The 17891-nt window shown below is 39.2% G+C and overlaps 1 protein-coding gene across 15 annotated transcripts in view; it reads left to right on the plus strand.

Annotated features, from left to right (window-relative positions):
• The window catches only part of LOC148057281 (uncharacterized), a 195472-nt gene that overhangs the window by 144459 nt on the left and 33122 nt on the right, over window positions 1–17891 (plus strand). For 4 of the 15 annotated variants that reach the window (XM_087750457.1, XM_087750449.1, XM_087750476.1 and 1 more), the window contains 4 exons: window positions 10215–10783; window positions 11629–11717; window positions 11814–11860; window positions 12990–17834. The exons of 2 other annotated variants lie outside the window; for them this stretch is intronic. In XM_087750457.1, the coding sequence (XP_087606583.1) occupies window positions 10722–10783; window positions 11629–11717; window positions 11814–11860; window positions 12990–13145 (354 nt within the window). In that variant the 5' untranslated portion in view covers window positions 10215–10721 and the 3' untranslated portion in view covers window positions 13146–17834. Of the gene's footprint in view, window positions 1–1078; window positions 1125–1614; window positions 1686–2012; window positions 2134–10214; window positions 17835–17891 lie in introns of those variants that run through there. 9 more of the 15 variants (XM_087750423.1, XM_087750432.1, XM_087750440.1 and 6 more) reach the window with 9 other exon arrangements.

Consider the following 17891-nt stretch of genomic DNA (forward strand, 5'->3'; position numbering starts at 1 on the left):
AAATCCAGATTTTCCCCTGCTTTGTCCTTTGCTGTTCTTCAAGTAGTTAAAAGTCATCACTCTGTATAGCTTAAAAAGCATCTATTCATTTTTATCTGACAAAGAAGTTAAAGCATTTCATCTGAGAGCTAAATCTATAAGCTGTAGTGAGTGTATTTAGTACAGAACAAAACAGAAGGAGTACAAATAAAACGGCTTGGGTGAAACCTTAGCCCCACTGAATCCTGTGGCAAAATCCCTGTTGATTTCATAGAGCCAGGACCTTACCCAGGAACCACAGCACAAAGACAGCTGACACTGCACAACTTTTAGAGGGGGACAAAAGATTAAAAACTCAATATTCAGGATGCAGTCAAGTTTAGATTCAGCTGAACTCTGAGCTGACATCCAGCACATGGTTTATTCAGCAGGGGAAAATTACAGATATGACAGAATTTAAGTGTGGTGTGAAGAACAGTCAAAATGTAGCCTCTTTTTAAATCAAAATGCCAGTCTTCCTCTTTAATTTGATGCATAAAAAACCTCTCTGTAATCTTCACAGGCTATAAGAGTTCAAGGATGACCTTCTAGTCTGGTCAATTGTAAAGTAATCTTCTGAAATACTTACCATGCCGTAAGGATAGCAACAATGGGAATGGGAGGGAACTGAGGGGAAAGAATAGGGCAAAAACAGTCTAAGCAAAAAGCAGCAGGGAAGACCAGAGTTCATTTTGGACAATCCTGGTGAATCTTTATGTGCTTGCTTCCATAATGCTGCAGTTCTTAATATCCCAGAAATAACAGAAAAAAACCCTGTCTTACATGCCTTCTAAGATGCTACAACAGATTAAAGAAGAAATAGTAAATTCTTTTGACAGAGCCCTGGACATATTATGTAGCTTAAAGAATAAGGAAGGATGCAAATCCTTCAGAGCAGCAAATACTTTACAGTTCCAGCTGATATGAATGACAAAGGCCTATTGACTTCAGTATTGTGGTCTGCGATCTTGAATAAGTATCTCATTGTCTTCTGAAGGGGATCTGCTGGCATCTGGAATAGCAGCGCCTCACTTTCTGCTCTGCAGAACCCTGGCCTTTTTGAGCATCCTGAGAATGAAATGGAGAAAGCTGTCTAGATACTGTTGGTAAATGTTATGCAGAAAATTATTGTCTTAAATTAAAAATGACCTCCCAATGAAAATAAGGTTTGTGCAACAATTATGTCATAGTTAAGGTATTTTTCATTTATGCCCTTAATTTCATGGTAAAATTACTAGTACTTACACATTTACAGGGGAATATTGAGATTTAAAAATGATTCTATGGGAGAAGTTGATAGATTTTCTATGACTATATTGCAAAAAGAAGGGAAAGTTGGTTTATTTGGAACTGTGTAGAATAAAAATAATACTGAAGTTTCAAAATGATTTTCAGTTTCCTGTAAGTGCAACATTATGTGCTAGTGAGGGCATGTTCATTAAGGCCTGATCCTTGTGGAACTTAATAATACACCTATTAACTTTAAGCACATAACCAATTTCATTGCATTCACAGTTAAAATTAAACCTGTGCCTCTCTGCTTGGCTGAACTAGGGCCTAAGGCTAACTGGATCTTCAGTACGGTTTTTGTAATATTCTTAGGGGAGCTGTCGGAGTCCGCACCCGGTGAGGACCGAAGGAGGGAGGCAGCTCAGCTTACAACCAAGGTGCCTGAATGTCAGACAAGGTCTTTGGGCAGGGAGGAAAAGGCTGGCTGGTTTCCAGCATGAAGGGAAAAAGGAAAATGTCTGTAGTACTTATCTGAGAGTGTGGGCCGGGGGGAGTGGGAATTAGATGGATTTGTGCATAGCGCAGGGACAAAAAAGAGCACAGAGGATTCCTCAGAGTATTGGAATTAATCTTTGGGTCTAATGTTCGTGTAGTTTTCAAATCACACTGAGCTTAATGTGTTCAAGGAAACAGTTGCCAAAAGAAAATATATTTTTTTTCCATAAGAAATAATATTTTTCTTATATTTTCTGTAAAACTGTCAGCATTATTTTAAAGTACCTTTTAAATGCTTGTAAGCACCACTGAAAATCTGGCTTACCTGAGGAGTTAAATGTCAGCTTTCTGCTACAAAGACAGCTCCTGATCCTTCAGGATTTAAAGAAGGTAAATTATTTTGTATGTATTAGCAACACCATTGCTGAATATTTATTCGCATATATAATCACATGTATGAATGCTTGTGATGTTGCGCACTTAAAAAAGTCCGAACCATAAAAACAGGGACAGGAGGGGAGGGGAGGCAGATCTAATTCTACAAGGGTGGTGAACATTTTATAGCATGTGTCAAAGACTGGCTTTTGATAGCCTTAAACAGAAGCAATTTCTAGGAGTCAATCCTTTTTTCCTTGTATTTTTCTTAAATGAAATGGTCTGTACTTCTCTTTGAACACTAATTATCATTAGCCTCAGAAATCACTTTGCAATTAATGGAAGTCTGAATTCTCCATGTTCACTGAGCAAAACCTTAATATAAACAAACACTTACTGCAAACTCATTCCAAGATAATTAATAGTGCTAGCCTAATTTATATCTGTTTAATATCTGACATACACCTGTAACAGCCAAGTTTCTGTTCTCACTGTTGTCTTCCTATTGCTGAAACTTGTACACTGGAAACTCAACAGTCAGCATTGGTCTAAAAGAAATGAAAAGCAATCTGCAGTAACTATTTTACCGAAGCCTTTTGTCTGAAGCAGCAGAAAGCAACAGTCATGGTCTTTCTTTAGATTTTGGACAGATAGACAGCTCATTAGGTTTCTCAGGCCATTTACATTTCTGAAGCTCAAAAAATAAAACCAGAAAAGGAGAAGTATCTTCCTGCCAGAACACAGATCAGAGAGGTTGCCTGCAGCAGCAAAGTATTCAGTAGGTGTTTTCATGAATGGTCATGAAGAGGGAGGGACAAATATGCTACAGTTTCCCCAGAGTAACTGAATAATCCTCCAGGGAAGCAATGCCTCGGTAATCCTGCAGCGCATGAGTCAGCATTGCAGTGCGTGAGAGAATTGCTCTCTTTTTTACAGCTCACGATATAAATCGGACAATTTGCAAAAGAGTTTGCAGATATACAAGTGCAAACGTCTGTAGAATTTTTTTAAAGCTTTACCGTGGATATGAACATGTCGTTATAACTTCTATTGTCCATCGGGAATGGGAAAGGGAAAAATAATTTACTACATCTGTTCTGTACTGAGAGGGCAGAAAAGATGAGTTTTAAGAAGATTTTAATCCAGTCTACTTAGTTTCCAGAGCTTTCCTCAAATGTATGGTACAACACTCTCCCTGAGAGCACCCCCAGGTTAAAGAGAAAAGCGGCATGGTTGTAACAGACCCTCCAACTCCTTGTCTTTTCTCGAGTGCTCTGAGTGTGCACAGAGTCATGGATCGCTGTGCCTGTGACCCAGTAGTGTGTTTTATCCACAGTTAGTACAGTCCTAAGTTTGCACGTGAAGAAAACTGCACATAAAATAACTACCTGAATTATCCTCCATATATCAGCTTATCAGTGGAAGATCTGGACATTAAATTTTTACCTTCTGAATCCTAATGCTGTGCTTATCAACCAAGGCAGTTTCCATCCCACCTGACCTTTGGTGGATAATATCTGCTAACTGTTCCCTGTCCAGGGAGCTATGGGAAATACTCCAGGAATTTGCTTCTTCCTGTGTGCTGTGTCTGATTATTTTTATTGATGTCTAGTTACAATTCCAGTAGGATATGTATCTCAGACTCCTTATGTTTACATCCTCACCCATATGATATTGGCGTGTAATGGTATTCTATCCATCACTAAATTATGCATGCAGTCAGTAGCTGTTCTGATTAGCTATAGGCAGATATGGGTTGAATTACAATGGAAAGCTGCCTCCATATATAGTAAAGGATGACTTTATTAATGTTACTTACACTTGAAAAGAAAGGGCTTTCAGAAGGAAAATTTGTGGTTTTTTCTAGAAAATGTCACTATATGAAATCAGAATTAGTCTTGTGAACAGCCAAGAGGAATCAGCCAGAAAGCTATTCCACTTTCTATCACTTCACTTCTGATCTATCATTTATAGGACGCCCTCATGTAAAACACTTGAGACTTACAAATAGTGTGTCCTCACACTACACAAATTAACTTGCACTCTCTCCCCATTTCTTTTAGAATTGAATGCAATGTAATGAAGACATGCCCATCCATGTGTACGTGTCTGATCAAGGATTCTATGAAGCAATAGCTGGCAAAACTCAAGGATTCATTAGTGTTAGAGCCTAATAAAAACTTTCCAAGTGTTTTTCTTTCTAGTCCTATACAACCCGTTACTGCATTCTGTGCTGTGTGTGCCTCTATCATGATTTGGAATATGCCACAGGAATACAGTGTACACAGGCCAAGTATTAAATGAAAACCATATATTATACCAGTGTCACTGAGAATGACAGCTTGCAAATAAACAATTTCTGATAACACTGTTAGGTAGCAGCAACAGCAGTGGATTTCCTAGATGGTTAAAGTTCTTGACTAAAAACGTTTTGGAAAATCGGGCTCTGGTGAAAATGAAAAATTCCTGTGGAATTAATGTTCTTAACAGCAATAGAAAGGTTTCTATAGGGAACTGTAAAGCTTTGATCTTTAAACCTTTCTCCTGCCATGCTCCTTGGTCAGCTTTTGTTTTCAAAGCAGCAATGAAATTCTGAAATAATATACTGGAAATGTGCAAAAAGGAGATTTCTTACTGAAATGTGAATGTAGTGAATATTACTTTGTTTCAAAGTTTCCCTATGAGCTGAGCAGAACTGAAGAAATTCTTCTTATCAGAAACGTCCTATGGGCATAAACTGGGATTTTTGATAAGATGTAGTCCCTCTTTGGGCTACAGAGTGATCTGAGGGAAGCTATTTGTGAGTCAACTACTCAGCATATCAACAGCATATCAGCTGCTGAGAGAGTTCAGACCATCCCACAAGTTTCAGGGAAGATATTGTTGTTTATTAGAATTGCTTAAAGCTCAGTGTTCTGTGTGCTGAATATCATGTCTAATGATACTCAGGATTTGTAACATTTTTATTTTTACTTGCATGGGTGAGCCTTTGCTTTTCTTTAGCAGCTGGGGAATTAGGGAGTTACATAAAGGTAAAACACTATTACAATATAAATAATAACATATAATGTTCTTCCATAAATCATTTGGTCTGTCAGATATTGCAAGTGGCTGCTGTCACGTAATGTAGACCTTTCACAACATAGCCCAGTCCTTTTCCCTGGGTTCACTTCTCGTTCCAGAACTGTGAACCCTTCCTGTTCTCAGCCTGAGACCCAACAGTCCTTCTCATATTTTGGGATCACATCTGCCATCTATTCTTGTATTTCTACCTTCCTGCTGTGCAATCATTGGCATTGTCATCTGAATATAGATATAACTAGTCATCTGGATATAGATACTAATGTCTATCTGCCACAACCGTTGAATTCATACTTGTGGATTAGATTCAGTATTTCCTTCCCCTCTTGCCTGGACCTTAACCAGTACTGACGCTTCACCAATCTTCAGACTTACTTTGTGTGTATTTAGCAAACCCCATCTGTCAGGATTTGAAATGGAAGTAAACGGCCACATAATTGGAAAAGTTAATGTTTATTTTGGATTAAAGAATAAAAATATTAAAGCAGGTTGTCAAAGAAAGAAATAGGACCAAGAGTTATTTTCTTATTTTATTAGCACCACCTTTACAGTCCACACTCTCTCACATGGCTATGTAATTTCTGAATACAAAACACATGACTATTTGAGCATTCAGATATATATGCCTAATGCAGATTCTGACTATTTTATTCAGTATCAATATAGCACCGTAAATAACTTGTATACAGATTATCATGCTCTACCTAGTCAGAGCCATGGTCTCCCAGTGTGAGTAGTGAAATGAAAAAGATGAAACTTATTCCTCCATATCTATCAAATCTAAAGACCTTTTAATTTTATTACTGTATTGGGTGTTTTATGGGAAGGAGCTATGGGTCCAGATTCTCTTCTGGTGTAAAACAAGTAAAAGGCTGAAATTAATGAATTTGCTTTACTCTAGACAGGCCAAGGTTGCAGTCACAGCTCTTAAGGAAATGCAGTGTAGACATTGTTATCATCTTATTTTTCATCCAGTTCTTAACAAGTGAGATATTACTTCTTCATTTCCCAGGCTTTCATCTGCTTTTGCTTGTACAACACCCCAGCATAAATTGAACCTGCAGGTCTCTATTAGCGTGTGTTATGTGGCAGAAAAAAAGTCGCAAAACTACATAGAGCCTAGATTTAAGGGTGGCAATGTTTGCATGCAGAAGCATGTCTGCCCATCAGATGAGCGGTGGTGCCCCAGCCCATCTGACCTTTTCCCGTGTCTCGTCTGTACCTCCCAGGGCTACGGTAGAGCTCCATTACTTGGATTGGAGCGGGTATCTCAAAGAGACACCTCTTCTCCACCCACTCCCATTTACTTCATTCTAGGACACCAGGAGGTATCAAACATTCACACAACCTGTTTTCTAACATTTGGCCATTAGCGGAAAGCCAAGCTGTCCCCCCACTTGCCTCCTGGAGGGACCAGGACGTCTGATCCACCAGCTATGGGGGATGCAGGAGAAAGCAGTGGGGAAAGCAGAAGATCCAAGCGCCCAAACTGCTGGGTCCAGGCAGCTGAAGCTGGTCTGGGTCCCACTGCTTTGGTTCTCCCTGCTTGCCAGCCCTATGCCGAGCCACTTCACTGCATAGCCTGGCAGGCAGCTGGCTGGAGGTAGGAGGATTTGCATGGCGTAAGTAGGGTGAGGGGGCTAAGGGAAGGCAGGAGGGGACCATATGGGGTGGTGGGCCAAGAGCAGGAGGGACTGAAATGGCCAGCGGTAAGAGCAGTGCAGGCTGGTGGGGGAACAACATGCGAAGAACCAAATCCTCATTAACAGACGCTTGCATAGTTAATAAACCTTTCACTTTTTCCTATAAATTATCTTTTCATTTGCATCCTGGATCATGTTTATCAGAAGCTTTTTTTAAAAAAATTATTTTTAGTCTGAGAAATTAAAGATGGTGAGTCAGATAGTGTTCAGCTCCATGTGTTATGCTGAGCTGCCACAGAGGACAGCCCATTTTTCGCACAACAGCAACACATTTTTCAGGTCTTCCTAAGCTTTATTTTCAATTCTGTTGTTTCCTTGCTGTGAAAAGATATTGCTATAACAAGACTATATTGCAGTGGGAAATGCAACAGGGTTATATCGAGGAGATTTTTATTAAATCATAGTGATGTATACAGATACACAAAACAAAATTCTGCCAGAAGATAAGTCCCATTCTTAAAGCCTACAGTACATTATTAGACTTGCAGCACACATGACCTAGGAAAGATCTACTGAACCATGTTAAAGCATCTTACAAAACATCTGTTAGTGAGAAATTATTATTGATTTTTAACTGAATAATGGGTTTGATTGTAAAATACATCACATTCATTGGTTAGCTGTAAGATGGCCTCATGAACCCTAGAGCATGGCTGTTAATAACATTGGGATATAGAACCATAAAAACAATAACAGTAGGATTTCTATGTATTATACTTTTAACTGCCTAAGGCTCCTCCTATTTGTAGATAGTCATTATTTATTGAGTTGAGAGCAAAATTATTAAGAAAGCATGAAAACACACTCAAACATATAGAACATGTGGTTTTTTCAATAAGTTTTTATTTTGTTCTCTCTGTTTCTGTCTGCCTCCTGCCAGAAAATACAGGTGATTCAGGCAATTTTCAGACAATACACTTTCAGTCTTCCTCTTGATTACATAGCTTTTCTAGATTACCATAGAGACATTTCTAACTTTTGATTTTAACTTTTACCAAAAATGTTATTTTGCATATGAATTGAATCCTATTTTATCGTTCTAATTCTTGGGTTTATTTTATTTCTTCTGCTGTGTTTTTGTAATACCACTCTGCAATTGAGAAAAATGGGAGACTAAAGAACGTGTAACAAGTTCTATAAAATATTGAAATTCATGTACTGAAGCTACAGATTCACTCCAATTGAATATTTATTGTATAGAGAAAGAAAGACAAAGAAGAGTAAATATTATTTACACTTTAAGAAGGATGTGGACTTCATTCTCTATCTTTAGTCAGGTGACCTACGATATAGTTCTTTATGAGAATTTCAGCATCAGTATAGTTGTTCCAAGATTAACAGCTATCACATAGTAACTTACCTTTTGCCATAATTTCTTCTCTTTGTGATTATTAATTCTTAGTCATTAAATATTCTTCCATACATTGAAAATATTACTAGGGCCAGAATACTTCTTAATCACAAGACTAAATAGTGTGGGATTCTCAGGAATTACTGTATGGTTATTTTAAATCTATTTTAAGTGTAACATTTTTAAACACAGTGGTTTTACTAGTTACACTGTGTTTTTCTTGCATTCATTTGGAAATCACAGTATGTATATCTTCATGGTGACTAATTCTGTATCACTGCAGATTCTGGAAGCAGTAATGTGTTCTTCCTGAAACCTCTGGAGGTCTAAAATATTTTTTTTCTTTAAGAAGTTTCTGTTTGAGAAGGTTACTAATGATCTCCTGTGGGACTATATATTAGAACAATTTCTTTAAGCTTACCCAAAGTAAGAAGACACAAGCTGATGCCTCTGGTATGAATGAATTAATTTTCTTTTCTAAATAAATAAGTTGCAAGTATCCAAATATTCATTCAGCCTTAATAAAAATTTTGTAACAATAAAATTTACCCTTTGATTTTCATAACACTTCATGCTGAGTAATTTCCAGCACAGTAGGGAACTCCATTCTTAACAGAGAAGAGCAAGTCTGTTCTAGAAAGAAAGATTAAGGACATGTATATACCCTGAATACTTACAGTGGTTTCTATTTTTTCCTTAGACTACAAAGTTAAATGATTAACAATTTTGTTTACTGGCTAATTAATGAAACAATGTTACCAGAATGCAAGATGTGTTTCAGAGGATGGCAAGATCTTTGAGTTTTCCTTTACTTATAGGATACTAGAAAAAAACTGCAGTTGCAGTAGATCACAGACTAAGTATGAGTAAAAGAATCGCACACTGTAGCTAAGCAGACAAATCTTACTCTGGGTTGCATTCACAAGAACTGACAATGATGTGGGAGGTAATTTTTCCTTCTACTTGATCCTAGTAAGATGGGAAACATTTTTTTCCCTTACATTGCTATAAAATGTTATCGCAAAGAAGATGATTATAAATTGTTCTCCAGGGCCAATGGGGTAAGAACAAATATAAATTAGCTTAAATTTTACCAAAAATGATCTCACTGAGTATGAGAGAAGGCTTCTGTTTGGCTGTTAAAGCACTGAAAGTGTTCTCCTATGGAAGTTGTGAAGTCTCCTTCACTGGAAGTTTTTAGGATGGGTTAGACAAACATCTGTCAGGAATGATCTTCATGTAGACTGTTGACTAGCTTCAGTCCAAAGGGCTGGAGCAGATGGTCTTCCAAGGTTTTGTATTCATGCTCTTCTATGAATCTGATTGAGTTTACCACCAGCTGGATCTCTTCTTGCTACAGTTCCTGTTGCATAAACTTCTTTCTTGCTGTACAAACTTCATGTTTATCATACTGTGAGTGTACAGGGATGCAATGAACTTCCTGTTATTCAAGTAATCTTCTCACTGCTGCATTTCTGGGGACAAATTTTCAGTTCCCGTCTCTAATTGCATGTTGCAAGTCTGAGCTGAGACAAAGTCAAAGTAAGCAGCAACTTTGAGCCCTGATGTCCAGTGCAAGTGCTGACTTTTTCCTCTCTCCTGGCTGTGCTCCTATTGCCAAAACCAGCAGCTTTCTGCTGCCAGATATCCCATCTCTTCCTTTGGCAGCAGGATCAAAAAATATGTGCTATTTTCAGAGTTTCTCTTGTAATACAATCATGACATAGAGTATGAAACTGCTAGTTAAACTCCTCAAGGCATTTGGGGAAAGGTTCTTGGAAGTGTCAGCGTTTCTTTAGATGTGTTACTGTGCTACAGTAGCTCCTTCTACTGCAATTTGCCACAGTCTGAATGGTGCCTGCAGGCCCTCTGTGACCTGGTCTGTCAGGCTGCTTCACACAGCGTGGTAGGGACAGCCCCACATATCCACCCTATCTCATAACACGTGTCTTATGTTGTAGGTGCAGACGATGACAGCTCGGAGCAATTTGTGGTAATTCCATGGAGAGATGACACCTGGGACGCTCTCCCTTGCTGTCTTCATGCAATCCCTGGCATGTCATTGCAATGCTGAACACAAGAAAGCTGTGGTCATCAGGACTTAAGACTGTCAGTCTGAAAAGTACAGAAGAAATTAACTGGGACTTCAGCTTCTCTTAGCTACTTTAGTCATCAAAATGAAACATTTTGCTTTGCCTTATTTTAGAGTCGTCCAAGTCCACAGTCACTTATGTACTCATTAGCAAAGTCCCTAAAGTTTTTCCTTTGAGTATACCAGAAATGCATCATTTTTAACAATCATCTCCAATTCTCAAGAGCCAGTTGATGCATAACTCCATCAAGCTTTACAGATAAGGTCCTCTCCATCTCTCTTGCACAATTGACAAGCATTTTCAGTCCACGTCTATTAGAATAGGCCCTGCACAAAATATAGAGGCTAGTGGTAGTTGAAATACCTCAGAGCTATAATGACCTTCAACAGTTTGAGCCCTCACAGAAGGAGGAACAAAGCCAAGAATACATTTTCTAAGTGAGTACCTGATAGTAGGCCGGAGCGGAGTTCTCTTAACTTCCACTTTCCAGGGAATAATTAATATTCATTAGGTCAGAGGAAGGAAAGAAGAACAAGATGAGATTAACACTAAGTGGCTAAGCCTTAGGTTTCTTGTGGGACAGAGTACTTCTTTTCAAATATTTAAATTTTGAATTGGAGGAGAGAGCAGAAAGTGAGATTCTTCCATTCTCCCAGAGGAGAATCATAAGAAAGCAGTGAGCTATAGCGACATGTTCACTCTTGTCTTTTTTCTAGGGCACAAGGAATATTTAACGGGTCTACGAGGATGGATATAGCTTCTACAAGAGCAAATGAGAAGAACTTTCTCATTTCCATCCCACGGTAGCATCAGCTCCAGTAGTTTGGGAGTGGAAAACGTAGGTTCAACCACCTTATAGCACAGGAATGAATCTATTCTAGCTGCACTTTTTTGTGTAAATACTCAGATAAGTCCACCTATGGAAGAGAGCTACCGCTAAGGCCATACTTGGTGAGAAGGACTGGCAGAAGGGTCTCATACCAAAGTGAAGTTGGGTGGTTTGAAATCAATATGGGAGTAGGGGACTCTCCACAATCTAGAGATGTGATCTAAATCTTATCAGTTTCTGTAGGCTAACATGTGCCACCTGCTTAACTTGCTGGCTTTGGGGGAATCGTACGCCTAGAGCCTCCATTTTTGCATGCATTGCATGTGAAGCAATGCATGCAACTAGCTATGTAACTCCAGGCTGAGGCACCCTGACAGTTGGGTCCTTTAATAGCGAGATAAAACTTCCTTGTGAGCGTCACTCTGGATTTCACATTTTCAATCTCCACTGTAGATGGCTGTATTTCAGGAAGGCAAGACGGAAGAACTGTTGCTATTTTATATTGTTGCTAAGATGTCAAGGTTTCTGGACATCATCCAGAGGTGAGTGTTAGCTCAGTGGGTCAGTTGCCAAGAAAACTCTGCTTCTTGTACATACAAGTTTTACTCTTGTGATTCATGGTGTCATTATTTCAACAGATGTAGTCGTCAGAAGAGATTATGGCCAGACTTACACTGCCCTTCAGGTAACATGAATACAGGAAGCTGAAATCTTGAATGGGAGCAGGTATTTATAATCTAGTCAAATAAGACTTAGGCACCAATTAAGTTCTCAGGTGAGCCCTCTCAGTAGATGTTATATGTAACTGGGTGGCTAACTGGTCTGAAGCTATTCAAGCTGGTGATTTCAGGGTTATATATAGAATACTTTTCATAACAGTCACAAAATTATGTGGCCACAAATACACCACAAGTCCACATTGGAGAGGACTGTCTGCAGTCCCACACATGAAAAGAACTCTTTCCTAGTCATGACTCTGAATAGTTGGACACAGAGCTAGACATTTTCAATGTTTTTCAGCTCTTCAGGGGAAGAGAAGACAAACAGGTCCTTGTCAAAATGAAACAAATATTGAAAGAAAATAAAATGTTTATTTAAAAAAAGACTGTATTTCATTTAGAAAATGAGCTTGAACAAGGCGTTTCAGCTCTTCAAAACTACTGAAAGTGAGTGACTTGGTTCCATATGAAAATAGAATATCAAAGAGAAGAATATTTTCTTTAATTGCTCCTCCACCAAGCCATTTCTGACTCCTCTCCAGAGTTGGAGAAACAGTCAGCATTGGCGGGGTGAATCATTTGTGCTGCGTACAGCCCTGTTTGGCAAACTGCAACAACCGTCTCCTGGGACTCTGCTCCAGTTTGCACGTTTATCCCTACTGGAGGCCCTAGCTAAAATAAGGAACACTACATCTGCAAAGTGCATTTATTCTGCTTCCTGACAAAATAAGAGTAGATGAACATAAAAGAGTCTTTGAGGGGTGGAAAGCAGGATGTTTGGGGAATGAAGATATCTGAAGAAGAATCTTTTAAACGTTCTGAAGGCTGGTGAAGAGCATGAGGCAGAAGTGTGGTCAGCAGAGGAATTTTTGTGGAAACTTGTTGGACTCCTTGCAGGGAACACAAAAGGATTTATATATTTCAAGTCAAATGTTAAATCAAGGGTGAACCCACTCTAGCAGAGTTTATTCCTCATTTCTAATTTGGGTAGTTTACTCACTTCTCATGTATGTCAAATAAGAAAATTTATCCACACTTCATTTTCTCTCACTCAGTTGTTTGCAGTCACTAACCTTTCATTGTTTCTTTCTTAAGGATATTGAATTTATCCCAGGACTAGAAGCTGACATTCTAGGAATTTTATGGTATGAAATATGCCATCTATTAAGTGAAGTAACTGTAGTGGAAAAAAAGATCATGTTTTCTAAGAAGCTGTTGAGCAGTGTGCGGCTAAATCTGGTGAAGAACTGAATGCTTGCATTTTCCACTGATGTCAACTCTCAGGACACCGTCTTATAAATGGGAAGCTGTCTGGAGAAGTATTGCAGACTGGCAGTGAGTGGGTAGATTTAAAATAGATTAAGAAATTAATGACATAAGGGAACACATAGCTTGAGAGGATGATGTTTTTAATGTGTCTTGATACTTAGCTATGTATTCAGAGCCACTCTAAGTGTATTGGGTGTTTTTGCAATGTTTATAACCAAAAAGCTCTGCTACATCAATCCTACAACCCAGAATTATTTTAATTGTTCTGATAGGCAGGTAATTTTGAGGTTCTATTTCCCTTTAAAAGTCCTAATAAATGGATAATCAGTGCAAGCACATCTCTAGTCACTCTTCTGTGACTACCTGAGATTACCTGATCTAGAGAGATGGAATGACATTAATTCTGTTGCTTCCAAGGGTGTCTCATCGAATCAGTCTGTTCCCTTCTTGACAGGCTGCTTTCTACATATTATCCCCTATAACAGAACACACTGGACTTTGAACTGCCAACTCTGTCTAAAATTACATGAAATTTCTGTTATCTGGAATGAGTTCATTCACTAAGTGAAAGTCACCTTGAAATGCTCTGAATGTCTTGAGTCCCTCAAATATACATTTTATTCCCTAATTCAGTGATTACTGCTTGTAATAACATCAAGAGAAATACACAAGAAGACGAAAAGTGTTAATGATGGCTCACAAGGGGAGGTTTCCAGCAGCAGTTTGATCAAAAGAATTGAAGTCAGTTCCTATTTAAGACCAGGAATAAAATGCGGAGCTCTTTTTAGCTATTCCAGCTTGTGACTCACTGTGCAAAGCAGTGTTGGCTCTAAGATATCTTTCTGTTTCACCCAGCAATAGAACTAGCCCGGGAACTAAAGAGCAGCAGGATGCAGGGAACTATCAGCTATGAAAAATCTCACAATTTATGGAACTTTTAAAAATAATAAACTGAAGCACCACAAAGACAAAGGTTTTACTTCTGTCAATTTTTTTTTTTTTAAAGATGCTTCTGGTTTTCTTTCATTTCTTCTCCAAATGAAATTTGCTGCAGAAAATGTAGCCATTTTTCAGTTCATTGCAGGTTGGAAAAAAATGTGTGAACTTACTCACTGCTTTGCCCTAGTGCTCATTTTCTTTCATTCTGTAGAGGGCTGAGATCTTTTGTTCCCCCAAAGAAAGGAAGGGCTCTGGATCAGCTGGGATGAGATGTTCTCATGGAAATATTCAAATATGCAATTATTATGTGATACGTTCTTACATGTTCTCAGAGCTTGCTAAATCATATGATACTCCATTCTCCTGCAGAAAAGCCAGCCTATAATCTTCCCTTCCCACATTTCGTGGGAGACTCTAAGTCAGTGGAGATACGTGCAAAGGGTGTGGGCAATTTAGGTCAAATACAGGGATGAGGTAAGACGTTTTGTGATTTATGCATTGCTGATTGGGTGTAAATTACACTGGATGGCTAGATCCTGTGAGTTTCTGGTAGTCACTGTCTCAAACAAAATCCAGCTACTTCATGGCAGTGTCTAGAGAAAAGCAGCCACAGTCTCCCTGGTCTCTTTCCTCTGTTGAGGGGTTAACGTGCTGGTTAACAAGCAAGGGTTAACAGGCCCTTGAAATAAGAAAGTTTTCAGATTCTCTGAAACCCTTGGGCTTTATGTCAGAGCAGGAGGGAAAAGAGGGTCCTAGAGGGCAGTGCGAGTGCCTATCTTGTTTCTCCCATGAGGAACAGACTCCAAGGGCTTCCCATTTCTGGAAATGCATGGATTTAACGAACCTCTGGCACCTTCACCTGTAAAAGCAGAAAATAAGTCTGCTTCCTGTGTGTTACTAACAGGAATCCCCCATGTCACTCTTCCCCAAATTTCAAACCTTATGGATATTCTGCCCCACAAGAGCCAGCTGGGGAGGTGATTGTCATTACCCATTGCAATGTCAGTGTAACTGCTTGCTTTACCTCTGTGTACTGTAAAGGTGAAAGGAGAATGCCCAAGCCATAAAGTCTTTGCTTGTCCTTCTGAATTCTTCAAGAAGGGAAGCTAGCCTTGTAATCAAGCTTTACCAATGATATATTTTCTTCTTTGCACCATTTCACTGCTTAAAAAAGTGGCAACTGTGTCTACATTTTTTTTGGAAATACATAATTCAAAGTTAAGAACATATATATATTGAAGATATATTAAGATTTTGGTGGCCTAATCTAAATATTCCATTCTTTGACTACGATTTGAGTCTTCTGGGTGATTTGTATAATAGATAATACACAATGCAGCTGATCATATTGATTATCACTAGACTCTTAAACTCCAGAGGATCTCTGCCACCGGACTGACAACAAAAAAATTTCAACAAGAAAACTTTTCCAGGAGAATGTTACACAGAGATCTCATGAGGGACTACCAAATCCAGCAGAATATCCCCATGTTGTCAATAAACTTTGGCCTAAGAATTATTATCCAAACTGCACAGAGGACATCTTAACTAGGGAAACTCACTTCAGTGTTTTTGCACCATTAACCCCTGGCAGTTGCAGTATAAGAGGTCTCTTAATAAACCCTCTTATTAACTGCTTCATGCAGTTTGTGATAGCACCCTAGTATATATTTACCTTATTTGATACCACCTGTCTACTAAGATTTTCTTCTGCGGGAAAAAAAAAAACCACTCATAGAAGTTTGTTTAAAAATTGTTTCTAATCTTGCTTCTTAAGTGCACTTCTAAGTTCCACTGAATACAGACAGATATAATCAGAGTATTTTTTGCTTGTTTGCAAAATGTCCATGGAGATATACACAGTGAATGTAACATGAAGTTGAGGCCACATGGGGTTATTCTGGTGAGAGAATCAACTTGGGGTGCTAAGTGGATATCAGGGAAGAGATCTGATTAAAAGTCATTGCAAAAATCTCTTTTACAATGGAAATCTTTTTTCATTTTCTATTGCAGAAGAAATAATATATCTCTGGTAATGCTTGTTGAAAAGTTGTCGCCATGAAACTATGCAGGCCAAGAAGAAAAATAATCTCTGTGGCTTGGCTTGGCTTACAGAGCTATGCAAGGAAAATGACCATACAAGACACTTTTACTCTCTGTATCGCCTGTGCCTGTGAGAGTTTACAGCCCACATGCGAAAGGGTCTTCTTAGAAACGTTACTTCCAGTCCTGTTCAAAAGGAGCAAGAAGGTGGTAGACCCTTGACTGCAATCATCCCCATTTCCTCAGGGCCAGGCTAAAGTAGCTACTATACATTGGCAGGAGCTCTCCTGGAAAAAAACTCTTCTCTCAGTTAGCTCAGTAATACTGGGACTTGGGTAAACTCTTGTCTGTAACCATGTCCATAAGCTACCTGCTGCTCCCAGAGACGAGTACGGTGGGTTCAGGAGTAACAGATTTGGAGAGAAAGGTCAGTGTTAATCCAGTACTGCGGTGTGGAAGGGACTGTGCAAGCAATAGAGAAGGGGCCTGGTATTGGGGGAACGGCTCAACAGGAAAGGATGAAGATGGGTCTGCACAGAGAGGCTGGAGAGTGAATGTACTCCAAGGTGGAAATTCGTAGTCTGCACCTGGTGCCCTTGGTTTATCCTGTTGGGAAATCCGCCAGCTTCCTATGGATTAGGTATAGCCTACAGGTTGGTTTACTACTCTGCTTTGAAGGCGAACTTTCTGGCCATTAAAAACATGTTTTCAGTAGAGCTGCCTGGCTGTGTGGTCAGATAGGGTGGGAGAGTTCATCTGGTTTAGACAGTATGCCTCGAGGTTGTTCACACTGAGGGGGGAGGGGGTGATTAGAGGAGACAGCCAACATGTGAATTCACCTTCTCTGTCACTTCTCAGTGAACTACCTCTGGATTAGAGGCTCTCCTCAATGAAACTGATAATCAAAGTGATTTTTTTTTTTTAAATTGAGTTTATTTGGTCTTTTTCTGAAAAATAAACCTTTGCTTTTGTCTTGGAAATCTTTATTAATTACTTGTCCTGAACATATATGCATCTCTCAGGGATACTGGTCCCCTTCCCCCATATCAGACTGTGAACTTTCTTTAACCCAGCCCTTCCCATTCACGAAAATGCCTCTTTGACCTGAGTTATAAAGCAGTTGACCTTTCCACCCCCACATCCCTCATTCATTGCAGTTCTTCCAAGATATCTACATGACACAGGCCATCTTTATGGGTGAATGCAAAGAGCAATTAGACTTAACTACCTAACAACAATGCCTATTTTTAAAAGCCTTCAACATCTGAAATGTATTTTAGCGTGTATAAATATGTCATTGCTGGGCATTTCTGCCTCTCCCAGTGACCAGGCACACAGGGAACTGTGACGGCAGGCAGCCGTCCTCACCTCTGGCTAGGTGAAAACTTTGGGATGAAGACACAGGCAGGACTGTGACAAATATTCCTCCTAAAGCAGCAAGCTTAAAAAAAGAAAGTAGGCAAAGCATCCCACTCCCTCTGTACTTGTGTACTGTAAACTTTGTCCCTTGGTATGATAAAGAAACCCAAGACACCATAATTATGTTTAGTTTCCTTACTGTCTCCCCAGATGGAGAACTATGGGCACAGTGCAATCCTGTCTTCTGAGCAGGAGACACACCTTGCAGTTTTATGTGGTGTCAAGCTTAATGGACATCTAACACTGTCTGCTGCTTCGGGAAAGACTGTTGGAAAGGGCTTTTTTTCTTCACTGCCATAACCCTTAGATAAACATTTACTTCTAAAA

Source organism: Nipponia nippon, unplaced genomic scaffold (genome assembly GCF_047370975.1).
Source record: "Nipponia nippon isolate SJK-2023a ecotype South Korea unplaced genomic scaffold, ASM4737097v1 scaffold_1, whole genome shotgun sequence".
Taxonomy (NCBI): domain Eukaryota; kingdom Metazoa; phylum Chordata; class Aves; order Pelecaniformes; family Threskiornithidae; genus Nipponia; species Nipponia nippon.